General features: G+C 38.2%; 1 protein-coding gene across 1 annotated transcript in view; it reads left to right on the top strand.

Annotated features, from left to right (window-relative positions):
* The first annotated feature begins 2034 nt into the window (after positions 1 to 2034).
* The window catches only part of LOC104396754 (calponin-3), a 57924-nt gene continuing 37151 nt past the window's right edge, over positions 2035 to 22807 (top strand). The window contains exons 1-2 of the mRNA XM_010006637.1: positions 2035 to 2088; positions 5649 to 5771. Of these exons, the coding sequence (XP_010004939.1) occupies positions 2035 to 2088; positions 5649 to 5771 (177 nt within the window). The remainder of the gene's footprint in view (positions 2089 to 5648; positions 5772 to 22807) is intronic.

The following is a 22807-nucleotide window of genomic DNA, read 5'->3' as shown; positions in this document are numbered from 1 at the left end:
GGGTGCCCCGCAGGCCCAGCCCGGACCTCCGCCCTCCCACGCGGGCAGGGCGCCCTCGCGGCCGCCGCCGGTCTCTGGGGTTTGTAGTTCTTAATCTGAGCAATCGTTCCGCTTCATCTTTCTTTGTGTCATTTTCGTCTGTCTGACAGTTCGGTTTCCGAGCTTTCCTTCGGGCACCGTGAGCGCTTCGCCGAAGTCGTTAACTAATGTATTGACCAGTGCAGGAGAGACCCGAGCAGCTGCTCGGTCTTCTGACTGTTACTGCTGATGGTTCAGGGCGAGGCTTCATGAAGATCAGTGCACCCCGTACAGACATCTCTGTCTGATCTTTCTACCCAAACGTCTTTCTGGTGTTCACTGGCAAGAGCCTCACGAGGGTGTGTCAGAAGCAGGACTGTTGCCCAGGTGTGTTGCTCTACGCTAAGGACACACACACCTGCTACTCCTTGGTACCTCCCCAAAGCTGCAGGGTAATGAATTGACCCCCAAGACAAATCCAGGCATCCCTGTGGTTTTTGCACATTGACCAGCTGAGTAATAATTGCAAGATCTTTGTGCAGTGTGAGTTTGACAGGCAGTTTTATTATTTTTTAGGTCACTTTTACTTCCACCAGGGCTGGAAATGTGTTTGTATTTCCTTTGGTCCTTTAGAATCTAGTTTGTACTAAAAAATTACATCCACTGTGCATAAGGTTACCGTGTTAAATAATTCATGAGTCAGTTAACATTGATACAACGTTCCAGCATGTTCTTTGAGACTTTTTGAAGTAGGGATCTCCCGCTTTTCTGTGAATGCTCAGATGATTGCCTTAGGATTTATGAAAGCTTCAACAAGCCAGTGCTCATCAGAAAATCCAAAAAAAGTATGAAAAATACTGCATGGAATTCTACAGAAAGCTGTCAAAGTCTTGTGTCTAAGGGAACAAGCACAGCTCTTGCTGCTTGGCAGTTTTTGCCAGCTAAGAGTGCTGCCTTGTGGAGCAAAGGTCTCACAGGAGGCTAATGACATTGGGCAGCAGGAGGTAGTAGAAATACATTTGGTTTACTGTTTTCATCTGCAACTTCCAGCAGAGTGGAAAGCAACATGTCCAGTCAATGCTTATGTATGTGCTTACTGGTGCAGGTTGATGTTAAGCTGATCCAGACGCAAAGATAAAAGGCGAGTTGCTACACTTCACCTACACACACCATCTTCCCTCTCTCCTCTTCCACTGGTACAGGTATTTCTTCAACTGCAGTTGAGGAAACTCAACCAACAACAAAATTAACCCTGCTCCCAAAAATCAAGGAAGTATACCCTCCCCTTCTCTCCAGTTTAGCACCCACTTAGCTCCCTGAGTAAAGCAGTCTTGAAGTTAGAAGGTTGTCAATACCAGTTCAAGGGCAGGTGTTAACATGCTTGGTTGGAGCTGGACTGTTTCTTCTGCAAGCACTCAGGTTTTCCATTGACACAGCTGAGGAGTGAAATTGTTGCCTAATTTCAGTACTGTGAGCTGGGATAGTGCAGCCCTGACCCTGGTCTTGCAGGTGGTAGCACTGGAGATTGGGCAGGGTCATCAGGAGGTGCTTCCACGCTGCAGCTCCAAGCCAGGTCTTGCCCAGCTTAATTTTTATCATTGTACCATGGCATGGCTTTTGAGTATGGACTACAGTATAACTTTTTGCCCAGTTGTTTTTGCATTGTGTACAGGATATTAAACACAAGTATTGTACTTCTGTATGATCCTGGTTTAATCCCATTTAACTGAAAAAATTCCCTCAATATAGCTCCAGTGGGAGCTGAATTGTCTTCATAATACTTAACAGTCTCAACAATCCTTTAATTAAATCTTCTATTCTCAGAAGACTGTGACTGATAGTAGTAGAATCAGTAAGTTCTAAAAGGAAAAGTGGCTGAAGAAATTGAAGATTAAAAAAATTTTCATATCCTATTTTGTTTTCACAGGTGGGCACACAACAGAAATCCTGAGGTTACTTAGCTGTTTGTCAGAGTCATACTCTCCTAGGCATTACGTTTTTGCAGACTCAGACAAGATGAGTGAAGCTAAAATACGTTCTTTTGAACAAAAAACATTCTCCAATTCCCAGGTAACTTGTTAAATATGCTCTTCTAAGATAAAGTTATCCTAACATGACATTCTAATTCAAGGCAATGTGGAAGCAGTTCTTTAAAAGGAAGTTAAGATCAGGGGGTCCTTTTGATTTTCTAGATATTAATAATCACTTCCACTAAGGTTCAGCTTGAAGTGTTATTCTGTACAAACTGGTTTTATATTTGTAAAAGTGAACTAAACAGTGTTGATTAACACTAGTGTACTAAAGAGACACTGCAAAAGCAAAGTAAACATGTCTAAAAATAGCAAATGCCAGTCTTGCTACCAGCTTTCACTACCACCTTCCTTACTTTTTCTTAAAATGGTTTTTACCTCCTGTTAACATCTTAATCTGTTTAAAGCAATGAGGGAACATAATTGTGGTGAAAGTGACTACATAAAGGCAACTCTCTCTGGCTCAAGAAAAACATGCTGAAAATAAATCTCTAAATTTTATAAACCAGGCAGCCATAGAAGTGTTCTTTGTAGCTACAAAAATACTTGAGCAGAAACACATTTGGTTTTTAAAATTTTTTTAGTTTGGCATTTCCCTCAGTGACATAATATATTTTTGAAAGAAATATCTTAAAATATTTTAGCTAAGAAAAACTTAGTTGGAATTTCATTACTTTTGTATATTTCTGGACTGTGTTTTCATTGGATTTTTAAACTGGATTTTTAAATATTCATTCCATGTTTTAAAAGTAAGCAATACCTTTAAATGTCAGATAGTTTTCTAGTTGATGACCTGAGAAAATGCTGAACACCTACAAATCATGAAAATATCCTATCTTTTTATCAAATGTTTACTTGTTTTGAGATATTTGGCTGCATGATTGATAGACAACAGTATGACTTTATTGACTTGTGTGGCTTGATCTCCAATGAAATTAGTAGAAAGATTGTTTTTATTTAGAAATTGGAATAAGTAAAATGGAAACTAAGTCTGACTACAAAAATCTTAGTTCTCTTGAGCAAGTAGTTCAACACACAGTACATTAATTATGTGGTATTGATTTCAATTGGTGCATTTCTGATATTTATCGTCTTCAGCAGCACTTCTGGAACAAAAGATTGTAGGACCAGTACCACTGATTTTCAGAATAATCCCTTTTAATGTAAAGCAACTACTGCTAAAGTGAGCAAGAGGCTCACTTAGGAATGACATTTTTAGGTTTGTTTACCACACTTTGACCTTGGAAGGTGCAGGTTCTTCACCTATCAGAAGCTGCTGAATGAAGTGGAAATGGCTTAGTTTAAAACTGGGTTTCGCATTCTCTGCTAAAGTTTCATCCTTGACAAAATGAGAGAAAAGTGACTGGAGGTATTTCCTATTCAGAGAAATCTAGTTTGGTAATTATTCAGCCAGACAGTCATCCTCGCATGTGTGAAAAATGTCCAATCCTGAGTTAATTTCTTAGAATTATGTATTTTCAGTATCAAAGGATTATGCAGTTTTCCACTAGTTCACTTAGTTTTGCTAAGCAGCTTCCCTTTTGTACCCCCTTCAACTGCTAACAGATCATGTAGTTATATTTTCCTTCAATATTGAAAACCAGAGGAACATTTTTGGCTGCATCTGAGTTTGCTGTCCGGATAACAGATGCTCATTTTCCTTTGGCCATTCTTTTTCCACTGAGCAAAAAGATTTATAATGAAAATGGAAGATTTTGTTTCTCAACTTAATGTTTAAATGTTGATTGATACAGGGGCTGAAGTCCTAACAAATTGCATAGGCACTTCTGTGCAAAGTTCCAAGCATGTTTTTTGAACAGCATCAAGAAAATCAGTTTTATTTTTACTTGTGTTCTACATTTCCACTTTGATACTGTTTGGGATCCCTGCCAAGTTTTTGCTGAAATCAGTTTTTTATTATTAAGCAAATCACATGCCTTTTTTTTTTTTATTTTTTCAAACATTGCTTAACACCACTCTAACAGTGAAGGGGGCATCCTGACTAGTTCCACTGAAACCTGATCTGCCTGAAACCACCTTATCATACCTGTATTTCTTGTGAGACTGAATACTATGCAAGGGTCTAAACTCCACTTACAGAATTTCTTTTTATCACCTCATCTCTTCCAAAGCATGAAGAAATACAAAGATAGCGATAACCAGAATCCTGTTGAATGGGGAGCAGGGGGCATGTTTATTTTTCCATATTCTGTTGTCAGACTAATGCAATCAGAATTTCAACACCTGCAAATAAAACATAAAACAACCAGTTTGTAACATTTGTTAATGTCTGCCAGCATCACCACACTTAAAGAACCTTATCACAATGAAACGGAATAAATTTCAGTCAAAAAATTAACTTAATAGTCTGCATTTGTAAGTAGGGTGTTGGGTTTTTTATTCTTTACACCTTATATATTTAAAAAGCCCCAGTTATTGCTATTCAAGACTTGTAGTTTGCATTTACTGTACAGCTATTTGCAACATCCTGGTCTTTGCAATCTTTCCTGGTCATAAATCACCATGGCTAAGTATGACAATTAGCAATGGTATATTTGAAGTAACCAGGCAACTTTCAGTATTTATAATGATATTTAGAGTCTCTCACTCCAAATATGAGTTCTGCCAGAGCGGCAGTGAACTGGTGTCCCATATGACGTGAGACAGTGACCACTGTCCAGATGTAAGTAACAGGTCAATGAACAGTACACTGCAGCCAACATTTGATTTTCATTTAAGCAGTCAAAAGTTTAATTGGCATCAGGACTGCCTCCTGATGTAGCAGGAGTTCGCAGCTGTAGTTCCTCTGTTACAAGGTAAAAGCCATCTGTGAAAAGTGCAAGAAGCCTACTTACTGCTTACAGTGTTCCAAGACAAGCAGAAAACATCCAAGTTTTATTAATTTGATACCTTTTACATACAGTGAATATTCTCTACTTTTTCCTAGGAAAGAAGAAAGAACATTATTTTTTTACACTTATTTTTATTTAAAGATGTTCTCTGCTCTTTCTTTATGCAAATATTTTACATTTTGAATATGCATCTTGCATATCTTTTTAATACCCACTGAATACTCATCTAAAGGATTGCGGTATTTGCTGTTACATTTTTAATAGTATACACCGGGCATTACCTGAGAAAAGTTGTTACATTTTCTGCAGTGTAAATCTACGAAGAATTTAAACAGGCAAGAGACAATCACCGTGTTTGGGTTGTATCTAATCAGACCCAGTCTTGTGTCTCCGTGACCACGAGGTGGGGCACGACGTTAAGATACCGCGGGTGAAGCTGCTCTGGCTGAATTGTTTATTAAGTTAGGAATGTTTTAAAGTAACACGAGAGGAGATTTAAAAAAAATAAATGTAGTTTTAGTATTTCGTTTTACTCGAATGCCAGGAGTGCTAAGCATGGCACTGAATAGGACATCTAAGAGGAGGTTTTGTACCAAAACATTTCCTAACTAGATTTACCAAAAAAAAAGCAAACCAAAAGCGAAAAAACCCCACACAACAGTTTGTGCAGACAAATCTAATAACTCTATAGAAGGAGGAAGAACATGCTTAGAAAAATAACAGTTCATCTTATCTTGCTCTCTTCCAGTTCACCCTTCATCGCATTCCCAGAAGCCGCGAGGTTAGACAATCTTGGACCTCCTCTGTGGTAACAACCCTGTACTCCATACTTCACTCCCTTCATTTGACCAACAAACTGAAACCAGATTTGGTAGGTAAAGTAAATGTTAATGTATTGAGAATTTCTAATCTGCATCTTAAAGCATTTGAAATATCAGATCATTGCAGACTGTATCTCATATGTATACTTAGATTTATAGTTTACAGGAAAAGTCTTTTTGAATGTAAAATTAAAGCTGAAAGTGTTATAGCAGCAATGCAGCAACACAGCAAGGAAGAGAGAACGAGTTGCACTGCTGGTGAATTAGAGTAGCAAAACCAATTTTCCCTCTCAAAGTTTGCAGGTAACATCAGAGTGTGTCATTCCCTTGATAGTGCTGGTAGAGCCAGCACAAACAAGGTTGCAAGACCTTGATAATATCTCGTCAGGATTGCAACAGCACAAGCTATGCCTGAAAGCTTGATTATCCTGTTGCAAGGTCTTGCACCTGAAATGGTAGGACCAGTCTGGAGCAGGCAGCTTCAAAACAGCAGAAGTATATATAGATTTAATTATCATGCTTATGTGGACTTTTCAGCTACGTGCATATTTATTTAGTCTTTGGCTGACTGACATTAATTATCTCATCTAATGACAAAATACATCACTGCTGAAAGGGCAACTCCTCACACTATAGTAACTTTCTCAAGCTGTTCACAAAACTGCACTCTCATGCTAATTACAACATGCATTTTAAAAAATCCCACACTTAAGTCAGAAGCAGTCAGAGTTGTCAGATTATAAAAATAAAATAGGCGTAACTGGTCAGTAAAGTTTTGTGTTAATGCAAGACTCAAAAAGTAGTGGACTGGACTCCCAGGTTTGAGCCCTACAGTTCTTTGAGAGAAATTTTGGTTAAAGCTGGCTTTTTGCTAGAGGAGTTGTAATCTTAAGGATTCAGTTATACAAACCTGACTTTTTTTAAAAGAAGCATTATTTTAGCAAAATACAAAATTAATGTTTGATGGACTTTAAAATATTTTAATGAAACCTGTAAAAACTTGTGCAGTTACAAGATACTTTTCATAATTTAGTAGCATCATAAATACACCCACAGAGGATATTTTCAAGCAGACTTTTTTTGACTCTTACCGTGAACTCTATGGCTAATTTTGCAGAGGCTAACAGATATATTTGTGGTATTTAAATGCTTAGAGAAGCTGCTAGGAATAATTTGATCTTATTGGCTTCAGTAATACTGGTCAGTTACTATCCAATCAACAGTTACTTGCTTGCTGAAGTTGTCAGAGCAGTTCAGTGTGTAGAAGTACAAAAGCAGCCTTTTTCAGTTCTTGTTTTTCAAGCCCATTCTCAAAACTGGAGATAAAGTTGGGAGAGAGGAAATGACATACTATTATTTTTACAATTACTTTAATTGGGAGGGGGTAATAATACGAGGGATGTTTACAGGAAGAAGACATCTTAAAGCAAAGGCAAGTAACAGATGTTTAAGAAATACTTCATTACACCACTGGTTTAATTTAATGTATATATGGCTTTTAACTTATTGATGCAAAATAAATTGACTGGTAGATCTCAGTCTGTAGTTTAATATCTTACCAAATGCATCACACAGTAGGAGAGCAGGAAGTTACTAATCTAACCCCATGGTTTCTCTGTTTACAAGAGGATCTTAGACTGACAGTGGGATTTACACATAGATTATTAAAAATGGTGTTGGAGTTGACAAACTGTGATAAGCTGTCAAAAGCCCAACACATCTGAGAAACACTTGTCCTTGTAAAGTTAAGAAAACATTTTAGCAAGACCTTTAAGCCCTTTGTAGCAGTCAAGGAAACCACTGGATCAAAATGCTATCAGAAGAGTACTTATTAGAAAAGGAGTAGAGGAGAGGGTTTTCCCAACGATTTTTTTGCCAGGTACCATCATCAACCACAATAGCTGCTGGTAGTTCCACTTGAAGAAGCATCTCTGGCTTTATGCCAGATCTTATACCACTTGAAAGCTGCTAGCATACTACTACTTGTATGCTTATCTTAGTTTAAGAATTCTGTAAAATATAGTAAGCCAGAGAGCTGGGAAGATTCTAAAACATTTATCAGAGGAGAGTGATTTGAGGATTAAAATGCTTCACATTGCTAGTGAAAAGATTATGTAGTAGGTGAAGCAACTGGTGATATTTAATTACCTTTAAAAGAAAATGTTTATGCTAAAATGTAACTCTCCTTGCTCTTGGCAAAGTGTAATGCTTAGTAGTTTAAGCAACTAGAAAGGGTGGGGACAAATGCTGGCATTTATAGGACTCGTCTATAATTTTTGGCATGGAAATCACACCCAAATTTAGAAACAAACACAGTATTACATCATGCTGAGAGCCTCATATTTTTAAACAGTAAAGCTTACAAGTGCTGTACATTTTCAGTTGAGACAACTATTTTTGTTTAACTACAGGATGGAGGGATAACTTTAAATTGCTTCTAAGTAACCTGCACATTTGAGTCATCCCCAAATCCTTACACTGGCTTTTTGGCTTATCAGAAGTTTGTGCATGTTTGAAGGAATAACTAGTCTTCTCCAGATACCCAAAAGCACAAGTAAAGCTGAAATGATGCAGCTGTGGGTTTCAAGGAATGCAGGACAAGAGAAGTACTGCAAAGGGAGCCTGAAGCCATTAGGTGTACAAAAGCAAGATTTGGAGCAGATTCACTCAGGTTGGCATAACTAGTTATCTGTGGAACCAAAATAGCTGTAAAGGGGAAACAGCAAACCTAGCTGCACAGAAGTTACTTTCTATGTGCTTATTTACATGAGCACTGTCCTCCCTTTTATATCTCACACTGATCTTCCAGCAAAACTTCTTAGTTTACTTTGCATGAGAAAGCAGTTCCATCTAATGCTTCTTCAAGACAGTGATTTCAGAAAGAACTGAACAGCTTCCAGGAGACCTTTGCTGTCTTGCAGGGCTTCACCCATGCTTGAAATGGGCCTCCAGAGAGTTTAAGAAATGTAAAAGTTAGCCTAGTTGTCGAGTTTGAGATCATCTTCAAGAGGCCCATTTCTGAGTTATGAACATCTGCGCTCTGCAGAGTTAAGTCCCTTTAGAGATATCAAACCCAGTAACAAAATTAAGATGTCAGAAGTTAGGATTGGCTTATGCTCCTAGAGCCAAGAATTACAGAAATACAGGTGTCAGTGTTTTGCAGGCACATCTACATTAGGCAGTTTTTACAATATATAAACCTTAGATGTGCTTCCTATGCAGAAGCCTAAAATTCCAGGAAAGCAAGGCTTGTGCCAGCACACTCTGCCTACACCTTCCTTCCCTCAGAAACACTTTTGAAACCATTCATTAGTAACAGCCATATTTAACATGCAGTCATAACCTCAAAGACTGCAAATTCCTACCATGAAAAGAGGCAGCTGCTCAGAGAAGACAAACTTTCATTGCCTTCATTGAAAGAAAGGCTGAGAAGAAATGCAAATTCTTCTTAGATAGTTACAGAAAATTTGACAAGGTGCACAGAGACTTTTCCCAAAGAAAGAGAAAATTACTGAATGTTACATAACTTATTTGATGTTCAAGAAGGAATAAACTAATGTTACAAGCCTTCATGTAACATGCTTGAGTCATTCAGTCATTAGGTACAAGTTTAGAGGAAAGTGGTCTTTAGTTCTCTTCCTGCTTGCAGAATTACTGCTCTTGTCTCTGGGCCAATTTGCCAACCTTGAAATTCAATCAAGTATTCTATCCCTTTTGCTGGGTTGTGATTATTCCAGTCATTCTGGCACACCTGAAATCCAAATTGAAAACAAAGGATACATGTGCACAACACAGCATAAAAATTGTACAGGTATTGCATCCAGTCCTTGTTTTCAACCATGGCCAGGTAATTGAGTCAGTGATTTGCTATCCTTTAATGTAATAAAATTCCACATTGAACTCTGCAGAAATGCTGCATAAGCCTCCATTCATTAGTGAATTGTGCATCCCAGACCCTTAGGATCAGACTTTTTCTTTCATCTCTGGGGACACTTCTCAGGAGTTCCTACTGCCACAGTGCTCTACAGTGCCCAAGATGAACAGATATTTTCAGATCACTGCTCTTTGTAAAAGCCTGGGTTAAATCAGGCAAGGAAGGCAGTCCTTCCACATTAGGACCTCCTTCCTGTGGGAAGTGTCAAGTAAGAAGTTGACATTTGCACAGCAAGTACAACAAGCTCTGCTGTCTCCCTCCCCACCAGCTGTCAGTTGGATGGGTCTCTCCTTTTTAAACTTCCTTATAGAAGCCTGAAACCTGCACAGCTGATTATGCTCCTAAAAGTCTACCAGTTCTTTTATGACTGCTTGTCCCATCACACACATCTGGTCCCCAAACTGATGAAAAGTCACTACCCACAAGCTTCTAGAGTTGTTACAGAAGTGTTCACCCAGTAAGCTAAATGAAAGGAGATCATTATTTCATTTAGCTAAGATTTTCCATTCTTTGCCCAAACTGTCTTAAGGTCATAGAGCTTTAACAAGTAAGACAATAATAAGTTATTGTCCCACATATCGCAGTTCTCATTAGAACTTTGTGGAAAGCTACAAAATCTGGGTGGTGGCATTTTTCCTCTATTCACTTTGTAACAAGTGAACTTTGTATAATGCAGTACTAAGACTGTCTGGTGCATTACTTTGTACTCTGAATCTTTCCCTCCTGTTTATAATTCTTTTGGACCTGATTGATTTTACAGTAAGTCTGATCTACTATTGTTCTTCTAGGATCAAACTAGGCAAGAGCAAGAACATCACGCAAAGACCATCAGTAATACAAATTTTATAGTCCAAAGAGAAAAAGTTAATCCATCCAAATTTGTGTTTGGCTTCTCAGTGTTAATGATTCACCCCTTGTCTACCTTGTGTGCTGTGTACAGCTACCCTGCAGCCTCACTGTAGAATTGCCCTCTGCTGAGCAGAGATAAATGTCTAAAGCTGTTCATCAGATCAGTCTGTTGTAGCTCTGCTCTTTCTGCAACTGCCAGTTAGACATGCCTATAGACACTACTACTTCAGAGAGAGGATAGAAGTAGTGGTAAAAATGAACTGAGGTCTTAGCTTAAGTTTAAACAAAGCTTAAACTAAAGATCAGTCTTAACTCGGCTACCAGGTACATTATGAACCTAATGTAAACCCTGGTCACATTTCCACGTGTGTTATAAAACTTGATTTCAGGTAAACAATCTAATTAAATCAGGTCACTGGTGTGTCTGCACCTCCAGGTTTTGCATTGTGAAGTAATTTCAGGCAGGTATTTGATGCAGCTTCTTGCTATACTAACTGTAACGATAAGGCAGTAGCCTATAAGTTGTTTATATACATAGAAAATATCAGTTTTAGCTAACCTAAAATACCACATTCTAGTTAAAGGAATGCTTGACTGATGAAAGACACATCAAGATTTGCAATTAAAGACTTATTTTAAGGCACTGTTAATAACATGTATGATTATATTTAAGAGTATTTGGATTTAATTTCTCCTTTCCCTTTGAGTCAAAGCAGGCTACTATAATAAGCAGTAGTTTCTGATACCAGGAGATAAGGCCTTATTTTTAAATAGGCTTTATAAAGTTAGATAGTATTTCTTACAGTACTGTGACCATGAGACATTAGTCAGGTTCAGGCTCACCCAAGGTGACTAGCTTGCTGAAAGAGAGCTAATGCCTAGCTTTTATAGCTACAGGTGTAGTAACTACCATTTCATTTGCTTGGCAAGTCTTTTACTGAATTGTTTTATGACCAAGTTTTTCATCCACTTGAAGTCAGTTTTCCTTTATTTCCAACTAAGTTTATCGGCAGCATTAAACTGCATTAAATCTACTCCATGGTAATGTAGGTAGGGAGTTAGTTTATTCTCCAGTCTGCATCTGCCTTGGTAATCTTGTTCTTTTTTAATCAACCTTCCATCCATCTCCCACAGTTTCTCACAAAACTCACTGGTGCAACTATTTCTTGATACAAACTTCTGGTAGAGATCATGCTGCTTGGTTGTTCCCAGTGACAGTCTGGGTGTTAATGTTTTAATAACCAACATTGATATTCTGGCAGACAAGCATTAGTATCACTTTCATATTTGCCATTTATTAACACTTTCAATTGATTGCTTCTGTGTTCCTCATTTTAAATTTGGCAGCTGGACTGGGAAGCATGCTGACCTCATATGTCCCACTCTGCTTCCACATACCTGCAGAAGCATTGTAGATATGGATGGAAACTACCACTCTAAAGACCTTTCGATCCCAGTGATAGATCTGCCAACTTTCACCTGAAATACAGGGCAGTTAAGTAGAGTGCCTAAGGTTAGCTTAATTTTTAAAACGTCAAACTTTCTTTATGCATTCATATCTAGATTCTCCGACTTTCCTCGCTAAGCAATTGCCTAACTTCTGAAACTCTTAATGACCCCAGTTATCTTTCTTTTCACCAGTAAAGCCTATATGTGCACCTAGAAACAGATCTGAGCTACTTATGTCTTTACAGTGTCAGATAGCCTCATGTATAGCCACACTCCTGAGCTCTGCTGAGATCCAGCAACTAGGAGCTTTCCTCACTGCTTTGCATATGCATGCAGAGCCAAATCACGGCAGCTGGGCCTTTTCATCAGCTGGGCCTCTTGCCCCACAAGGCACTGGTAATGCTAGGTCTAGCCACTAAGTTCCTAGAAAGAAGAAGTGACAACGGTCAGTGCTGCTACAATTAAATCCTGTTGTTAAATCTAGTCCCTAGTGATTTTGTGGGGGTGTGGAAGCTCTCCTTTTCTGCCACAGAAGAACCCACTAAGAAGGATTCTTGTCCCCCTCTCCTCAAGCTTTTATAAAGTGAGAGCTGGGCAAGCGAGGGAGTTGATGATGCTTCCCAATATATTTCTTTCTGTGATTAAAAGAATACTGAGAAAAACATTAGTGAACAGTATTAACCCAACTGCACAGTGTGCTAACTTAAGTCCTTACCCTTCCAGTTCTCTCTTCTCCAGTCTGGAATTCACTGATTTTATTTACCCTAGTTAGGTAATTTGCCTGTAGGACCAGACGTGCCCCTGCTTGTTTTGAAGTCACTTCACCTGCTGGGTGTATTGCATGATAATAAAAACAGGAACTGTACCAACAGGAAACATTGAAGTAGACTAGAAAGGCTTCATGGCAATGCTACAAGTTATAGCTGCTGACCAGCCTGAAAACAGCCTGTTGCTACAAGCTCTTTTGCTATCTTTTTGCACCTACGATGATTCAAGTGATTTAAAAAGTAGAAGATTAAAGTGTACCCAGGTGTAATTCAATTCTACCTTAATTATCCAATTTACATCAGACTACACATCTAGAGTTTTTGTCCTAGCCTGCATTCTGCAAGTAAATTCAAACAGCAAATAGGATGTGAAGTTTCAGCTAGTTACATTTTTCAGGTTTTGGAGGGGAGTCAGCTGGGTAACATATTCACTCTTCAAAAAGAGCAAGCCACTAGGTTGTTTCATTATGTTGTTCAAACAGAACCTGAAATTTTCTTTCTCCCCACCAATAGCGATAATAAGGAATTTTTGGAAAAGGTTACTGCTTTTGAAAAAAGAACAACAACACAACCAACAAAAACTTTAAAAATATTAAAAATTTTAAGCTAGTTTTCCTCAAGGCTCAAAACCTAGATTTTCAAACATAGTAAAGAGCTAGACTAACAAAAGCTTTAACAAGAACACTCTCTCCCAGATGCTTAAGTAATATCCCTTTCTCTCAAATTCTGAGATTTGTCTTATTTTTTGATTACCACATAGATTTACATTTCCTAGAAGGAATCTTATTTCTATCATAACTGCATTCACTCCATCCATGTAGGTGAACAATGTATCTCTTGAAACCTTTTAGTTATTAATTTTTTTTTTAAGTAACAATTTTTATCTGTTTGCCATCCAGGCTTACATTGCCATCAAAGTTACTGGCTTCATAATGGCTATGGGCTGCTATGTCTGGAAGTATCAAAAAAATAAAATAGCATAAGAAAATAGCACATACATTTTATCTTACTCTCACAGTACACTACTGAATCAGAACACATGCTAATAAAAACAACACTCTCCATACCTGGAGATCCACTTGGAGAAGGATACACAGAAATTTTGATGCATTCTCTGTGAGGACTAAATTATTGTTTTCCTAGTATCAAAGTAAAAAATATTAATGTGAGAGAAAGAAGTGCTGTGCTCCAAATCCTGTGATAAGTCCACAGTGGAGCTGTGAGTAGACCCTGGTTTCTTGACTCTCCAGGCTTGCATCTTAGTTATGAGCTCATAAGGTAAATATCTTTACAACTAAAATTTGGCATATTTGTTCACCGATGCTTATCTTCGTTTAATTTTACAGTTAAAACATCACCAATACTGACAGCTTGCCCCACAGCTGCAGGGCTGTAATGCTTGCAGTTGTGTTTCCCACAAACCTGGGAGCTGTTCAGGATGCACTGAGCAGTCAGCTGAACCAGATCTTTGGAATCACCGGGCAGGAAATACGAACATAGCAGAATACAAATGCATATTCATTGCATATTCTCCTTTCTCCTGCCACAGAAACAAACAACCTTGCCTCAGCAAAACAAAAAACACAAATGAAAATATTGATTACACTCTGAAATCATAAAAGGCAATAAAACCCTGAAATGTTAAAACCCCTAGCTCCTACCTGATGAGTTCAGGAGTCCAAAATTAGCCCTGATATAAAAATGATTATGTTATGTTTTTTTCTTCTAGTTTTCCTTTCAGTGTCCAAGGACCTCTACTCAGCTTTCACTAAGTTTGACTGCTCAGTTTCCCAGTCACTAGAATCACTCTCTGCTCCATTTCCCTTGCTTCTAGAAAGAGCCTTCATGTTATTCTACAGTCAGATTTGTGATTATTTGAAGGAGGATTTCTATGTGTCAAGACAGTATCTTCTGCCCTATTGGTCTTCCGTATTTGTATGTTATTGAATTGTGTTTATTTTTTACGCTTTCTTTTTCTTTCATTTTCCTTTTCCCTTGCCTTCCTTAAGATATCAGCAACAGCTATTCTGGCTTTGGCTTTTCTGACAAAATTAATGGATATCTTCTAGCCTTTCATATTTTAACAGGCTGAACAGGTATTTTTTTTGTTTCCAAATGCTAAAGAGCCATCAAAACAAAGTATTTATCAGCAAAAACTGAGGTTTAGTAGCCCAGAAAAAAACACAAACAAAAAAAAATTACTGCTTTTAGGCCCACACTTGTTCCTAAGAAGCAGAAAATACTCTTTTTTTTTTCCCCCCTACATTGTTAAAAAGTAGGTCTGTTTTCTTGCATAGATACACAAAGTTTTGTTTCATATCACTCTTCCTGCCTTTGCCTCTTTTAATAGTTCTGTCACCACCATCCATTCCCTAATCATTGTCTCCAGCTTTTCAGCACTGTAGAGAAGGGAGCTTTACCAGGAGTAAGGAGACCTGAGTGATGTCCTAACCTTGCTCCAGAAGGTCGCTCCATAGCTGAAAAGCAGCAGTCCAGCTCACGTATGCATCACCTGCAGCAGCAGTCTGCATCCTCACACCACAAACCTGCCCAACCCCAGAAATTTGGGTGGTTTTCCTGCTCTTGTCCAGGTGGCAAAGGCCAATCTCTGTGGAAGTCATTAAGGAGAACAGCAGGTGTTAACAGTTTCTTATGCAAAACACTTCTCACATCAGTTTCCACTTTCCACTAAGTTTAGGGAACTTATGTTGTCCTCCTTTTGATTGTTGTAATTTGGAAACATAAGCAATACACAAATACTCATTTATTAAAGTTATACAGCAAATGTATGTTTACATATTTATGAGAAAAACTGCAAGTTTTCTGCTTTACTCATTTTTGTTTTAACCAGTGGCCTGACATTTAATCTCAGTGAAGCTGTGAGCTATGCTTTCAGTGTTTTAGCTGGTAAATGTCACTCTGCTACAGTGCTGCATTCACTGACTCTAAAAGCAGCTTTTATCAGCAGTGGTGCCATGTGCCAGTGTTCCCAGTGTGCCAGACTGCTGCCTTAGCTTGTTTTCTTTCAACAGCTGTAGAAAATACCTGGAACAGAAAGGCAAGAACGGTTCCATTTTTGTATGAAAGTGATTAATGTGAAATTAGATTTATATAGAAAGTTGCTAAGTATAAATGTTGTATTCTGATAATTTACTTTAAACATCCATTAGTGTACAGATTGATTAGTTTATTGAACTGTTTAAAAGACTGGTAACATTGAATTGGTAGGGGATTTCAGTGTGTAGGGTTTTGCTTACAAGCCTAGCTGTGAAGCCAGGCAGCCAGTGAGCCAATTTAACAGTTAGCTGGACATTTCTTTACATTAGAGGAAAATGCAAATGGTATAAAGAGTCCTGCAGCACTGGCTTCTGGAACAATCCCTTACAGCTTGCTGGCAGCAAAGTTGACAGCCGAGATAGGACCAAGAAAATCCTTGGGCAGGTGCAGCTCAAGAGATCACAAAGGTGTTACAAAAACTGTCTTTGGCCCCTTCTCTCCCCTTTTCTGCTGTCTCTCCAGGGAAGGCTGAACCAAATAAACTAGAGATCTTTGGAGACATAGCTCATGCCATGCTTTATCTACAGGCAACCTTGTAGCTAAAGTAAATAGCTATTAGGAAACACCCTGAATAACTGATTGACCTTGTAGAGACCCTGGCCCTTTCTTGCCCAATAGATGCCTGCTTTTTCTCTATGGCATGATTGCCACTGGATTCCCTGAAAGATACTTGTATTCTGCTGGAGGGGAAAAACAAAAGCCTTGGTCTTTTCAAGGTGGAAAACATCAATCATACTCCAAAATTTACTTTTGTATTGTTTTGAAATTCACAAGTAGGACAGCTCATCTTCTCTTAGATTTAAGGAAGGCTATACAGTATTGAGTTCCTATCCACCATGAACAAGTTCATAGACTGGCAGGAGCTGAACAGCAGCATTTCTACTTTATAGTGTCCACAACAGTTCCTCTTCTTTATGATGTGCATTATTGTTTTCTCAGAAGTTTCCCCTGTATCCCCTGATGAGTGTAGGATGTTGGATTCCAGGCAGCAGGAAGACTGGTCTCCCTTCTTGCTGCTGATGTGGGAGGGAGTAAGTAGGACTGGTCAGACCAGATTTTTGGAAGGGAATTACCACTCCAACACGTGAGCAACTGCACTAGTTCTAGGTGTGACATGTCTCTACACACACACTGAAGGTTAACTGAAGGTTAGTTTTTAATGATTAGAAAAGTTGATTAATAGTTCTGACTTACAGATCACGACCCCAGATTCAGATAGGGATCTATTTGTGTGTTGGCTTGAGCAGGTTTTTACCAGAGTCTCTTTCAAGACAGCTCCTAAACCCAAGCATTTTAGAACAGGAACATCTATAGTCAGAGCATTTTATGGGCATTTTGCATGCAGAAATCCTGTAGAGCCACATCTGCTTTGTCTTGCTTGAACAGCTACATATGGAAGGGGGGAAAGCAGACGACAGAAGAGTCATGATCAACTAATGTTTTTTCAGAGATGCCTAGCCCATAATTTTTCTGATCCTTTTTCCTGCATGCAAGTGCTTTTCAATCAAAGGGCATCTGAGAAGCAGCTTGCAAGTGATAACAATCAGTAGAAGATACAAATTGAGTGCATCATATAAAAACCTGGATATAGTAAGGGTATTTTATTATTTAATTTTTATTATTGCTTTTCTGTTTTGCACCTCAGCAAAATAATAGCAGCAGCTCAGTGTGGCTTTTAGTGCTACACATATATTCACAAATAGACCTATTTACTGTCATTTAATGAAGAGATTTTGTTGTGAGTACACTTAGTTCGGAATTCATTCCAGCATTTACCTTTGCATGTGCATCTAGACACAAGAATACCAAATACAGAAAGACTGGAGCTGCTAGCCAAGTTCTATAAGGTGTGCAAGTAGGATGAAGTGTATGGCCCAGTGGCTTGATAAAGACCATGACTGTAATAAATCAGCTTTTTATAAGACTAGTTGTACAATTCTTAATTTGTGGGCTGAGGAGAATGTTAGGATGTCTACCTAACTTTAAACCATACCTGTGAGTGGTGGTTTTTGTGTCTGACTGTGGAAAGTACGAAACTGATGTGAAACTCTCCTTGCTTTAGACAACTGGGTTGAGCTTTCATTTTAGATGGAGGCTGAAGGAATGCAGAGTATGAGTCCAGAAGAAAGATGGGTGAAAGGGTGCCTGGGATTAGGGACCGAGAGGAAGATGAATCCTAGAGATCACAAAGAAATCCAATGAAAGGAGGATGAGTGTGATAGATCTCAGAGAGCTGGGTGGAGTACAGAGAAATATTGAAGTGGAAGGCAATGAGGAAAGGACAGGGGAGAGGACTGTAATGCAACAATAAAGAGCTTGGGGAGCAATGAAGATGAGACAATATTTGTACTCCAGGTAGCTCTACTAAAGGAAGAGGAGAGTAGAGTTTCTGTTTAGTAGTGGTGCACATTTTTATCTGATCACTTAAAGCTGAATTTTGAATCTGAAATTTGTAGTCTGACTATTCAACTCACAAAAAAAAATAGTAAATAACTTTTTTTGACTGTTTTAGTGCTACTTATGCATCCGCCTGAAACAGATCAGATTCTGCAGCAGGGAGCTGGTGGGTTTTTCCTGCAAACACAGGAGAACACTCCAGGTTGTTTCCTATGTCTATGTTTAAGCTACAGTAACAAATGCTATTACTAATAGAGATACCTAAACATGCCTTAATTAAATATCATTAGCCAGGTGCCACTAGAACAATGAACATCAGTGCAAATTCATCAAACTTGCCAAGAAACAGGTTAAAATGCCTTGCTTAGTTCACAGATATGGAAAAGTTTCTTTGAAATGCTAAAAGGCAGCATGTGTGGTTAGTTTATGTCCTTGCTTGCCAAGCCAATTGTATAAAAAATAGATCTTCAATTTCAGCAGATTGTAGAGTAGGTTTGAAAGTCCCAGCATGGATATACTTGAAACCAACATACTGGTTTCAGACCAATATATTACTCCAATTTCAAAAGTCTTGTGTGATGTGTTCAGCTTCTTTGCTTCTCGGCTATGTCATTGCTAATAGAAAAGAAAACAGCAACAGTGTAATTCTTGAATAGGTATTTGTGGCTGTTGACACCCTAAAATTTCAAGATTACAACAGTATACAGCATGTTGCTTGTAAGGGTCTTCTGGAAAATATCAGCAAGTCTTCCATGAATAAATAGTTCAATGAAGATCAGCAGTAAAATAAGAATAATTTTGCAAATGTCAATACATTCCATGAATTCTGATAAGAAAACACTGTGTTACAGTCATTGCATTTCCAAGCTGGATTTCTGGGGCCATCTTAAAAGCAAAGGAAGGCATAGGTGAGAGAGTTTGGAAGTCAGTAGTACCAAAGCTGCTACTGCTTTTAACTGAGGCAAGGTGCTGCCAGCCAGTGTATCAGCGAGGTCTTGCCACAAAGCAGGGAAGGAAACAGTCTGAAAAGTCTGCTACAGTCCTGAAATGGAAACTCAGATTATATTGGTGGGGGAAAAAATAATCTCTTTCACAAGCTGGTGAGCTTGGAACAAAAAAAAAAAAAAAAATCTTTTTCAAAAGGTGGGGGGGTTGAAAAAAAAAAAAAAAAAAAAAAAAAAAAAAAAAAAAAAAAAAAAGGTGGGTTTGTAGGATATAGAGCCATGATTTTATAAAAGAGCTCTTTATTTCCACATCACCCCCAGCTGTGTAGAAAAGTGCTGATTACATGGTAGTTGTAAATCCAGTAAAAAATTCCTTGCCTGAAATCAATTTTTACACCCAAGCAGAGTGTCTAATATACTCTGGTTTAAACATTTTACTTTTAACCATTCCATTTTTCAATTTACCAAAGTCTAACATTGAAAGACCACTTTCTTTTACCTTTAACATTTATAAGCGCATTTGAGATCCTCTGCTACAAGGACATGACAGGTATTTACCAAAACACCTTCTTCCTTCTATGTATTAGTGCTTATTTTTTAAAAAAAAAACAAAACCAAAAAAACCACACAACAAAAACCATCCAGGCATGCTTATCAGTTTATAGATTCTGATGAAGGTCCTAATTCATCAGCACATTTTGCTGAGCTCTTAAGTGTTTTGCTGACCTAAGCTGAAGTTCAAGAGGTTTATAACTGGATCCCAGGTTTAGTAATCCTAATTAAACTTCTTTGGCTTTATTATGCCTTAATCTGTGGACAAATCTCATGACTGATACAACACAAAGCTGTGGCTGAGATTAGAAGCTGTTTAGTTATATATTAATGAAGGACTTCTGTGCCATCTTAGGGCTCTTCTTCCTGGACATGCAAAGAAAAATTATCTTGTTTGGCAGTTGTTTTGAAATAATATCTTTTGTTTGCCCCATTCCCCTCCCTCTTCTTTTTTTTCCCCCTCAAGTTCTTGCCTCTTCTGTTTCTTAAAATATCTTCAGAAATATTTTTCATGTAATTTATACAGACCAACTTTTAATTATTTACTGTAGGAGAAAACTCATTTTTTACTTCTGTAAAATGTTTCCATCTCTTTTAGATATTGTGCAATGGACCAGGAACATGTGTTCCTGTCTGTATATCTGCGCTGCTTCTTGGGCTTCTAATAAAGAGAGCAATCATTGTGTATGTAGAGAGCATCTGCCGTGTGGAAACTTTATCCCTGTCTGGAAAGATTCTTTACTACTTTTCAGATTACTTCATTGTGCAGTGGCCTGCTCTAAAGGAAAAATATCCCAAGTCAGTATATCTTGGTAGAATAGTGTAACAACAGAAGATGGACTTGACCTAAAATAAACTCTGCAAGCTCCTCACTGAAGAAATGCATTCATGTAGCAATTTATTTCCAAGGAATCCTGCTAAGAAATTAGGCTGGTCCTGGAATAGGAGAAAATAATAAAGATATTTAAGTGCATTTTTGTGTAGTTGTATTTATTGCCATCCTGTAGGTCTGTTTACCAATACCCCATAATGGCCTTAAGTCTGTGCTGTCTCTGTTTTCATCTAGTTTTCCTGCTGTGTGAATGGCATTTTTTGTCTACAAATAAATATGGGAATTTTTATGAATTGTAACATTTCCTGTAAGGAAACTTTGTGTAGTTTTCTAAATTGTAAGAAACAAAGTCTTGTTCTAGCACAACAGACTTTATTTCCTGTATGTTAGCAGTGAAGTCCCTTGTGAATCCTTGGAGTATAAAAGAAACAGTTATATTAAGTTGGCTTGATGACAGTTTGTACTCTACAGTCTTCCAAAACCCCTGAAGCATTCAACCACTATCATTTTTCCTCTGGGCCTGTCAAAGCTGTTCTTATAATCTGCAGTGCACCTTTTGAAAAATGTTGCTCACATCTTAAGATAAATAAAAATGTAACAAGTGTTATGCTACAGGCACAGTACTTACAGATTTAAGAAGTACTTTCTTCAAAGCTTATGTGCAAAAATTCTTAGCAGGTTTACATCACAGAGAGCAAACTGGCACTTGGGAAAATTGAACTGGTTCAGGCTCTAAAATACAGAAAGAAAAAAAAAAAAAAAAAGGGGTTCTATCAGTAAAAAGGGGAAAAAAAAGAGTTTCCTTTCTTTTCCTCATACAGTAAATTTGACTTTCAGCATATCCTGTTTTCTCACTTGACCTAAAATAAACTCTGCAAGCTCCTCACTGAAGAAATGCATTCATGTAGCAATTTATTTCCAAGGAATCCTGCTAAGAAATTAGGCTGGTCCTGGAATAGGAGAAAATAATAAAGATATTTAAGTGCATTTTTGTGTAGTTGTATTTATTGCCATCCTGTAGGTCTGTTTACCAATACCCCATAATGGCCTTAAGTCTGTGCTGTCTCTGTTTTCATCTAGTTTTCCTGCTGTGTGAATGGCATTTTTTGTCTACAAATAAATATGGGAATTTTTATGAATTGTAACATTTCCTGTAAGGAAACTTTGTGTAGTTTTCTAAATTGTAAGAAACAAAGTCTTGTTCTAGCACAACAGACTTTATTTCCTGTATGTTAGCAGTGAAGTCCCTTGTGAATCCTTGGAGTATAAAAGAAACAGTTATATTAAGTTGGCTTGATGACAGTTTGTACTCTACAGTCTTCCAAAACCCCTGAAGCATTCAACCACTATCATTTTTCCTCTGGGCCTGTCAAAGCTGTTCTTATAATCTGCAGTGCACCTTTTGAAAAATGTTGCTCACATCTTAAGATAAATAAAAATGTAACAAGTGTTATGCTACAGGCACAGTACTTACAGATTTAAGAAGTACTTTCTTCAAAGCTTATGTGCAAAAATTCTTAGCAGGTTTACATCACAGAGAGCAAACTGGCACTTGGGAAAATTGAACTGGTTCAGGCTCTAAAATACAGAAAGAAAAAAAAAAAAAAAAAAGGTGTTACTATCAGTAACAGGGGAAAGAACAGAGTTTCCTTCTCTTTTCCTCATACAGTAAATTTGACTTTCAGCATATCCTGTTTTCTCATTTTAAGCACCTTGCTTTCAGCAGTACAATATGCACTTAAGATTTTGTCACAGAAAATGAGCTTCTGCACACTGGGACAACTTTTCAAAGCTACGTTGTTGGAGCTAAGTGTGTGAAAGTCAACTTCAGCATTTCACATTCGTCTGGCAAAGCGTCATTCTACACACTGTCCCACCTACAAAGCAATATAAACACATCTGTCATCCGTACACACACAGAGCTATGTGTCTGGCTACAGAAACACATACAAAGAAGAGAGCCCCAGGAAGGCAGAAGCCTGTTAGGGTGCCCCGGCTGCCCCCAGTGACGCCTGCAGCTCCCGGCGCTCCCCGCAGCCTCTCCCGCAGCATCGGATGCCACGACGTTGCAGCAGCTCTCCTGGTGGTGAACAGGGTGGGGAAAGAATTCAGCTGAGCAGAAATGGTGGTTCCTGCTGTTTGGAAAGAGAGGTCTAGTGAAATAGTCCATTTTATGCAGAAGATTAGTATAAATCATCAGAAAACTTTGTGCAGAAAGTTACTGTTGTGGTGTTGTGGGGCAGCCAGCTGTTCTAACCTGTCCAACAGGCTAAATAATCCTCAGCATAAGTAAAGTCCTTTGATG

The sequence above is a fragment of the Chaetura pelagica genome, unplaced genomic scaffold, assembly GCF_000747805.2.
Source record: "Chaetura pelagica isolate M959 unplaced genomic scaffold, ChaPel_1.0 scaffold69, whole genome shotgun sequence".
Classification (NCBI taxonomy): Eukaryota; Metazoa; Chordata; class Aves; order Apodiformes; family Apodidae; genus Chaetura; species Chaetura pelagica.
The sequence above is the reverse complement of the archived record's forward strand: the minus strand, read 5'-3'. Positions and strand labels throughout refer to the sequence as shown.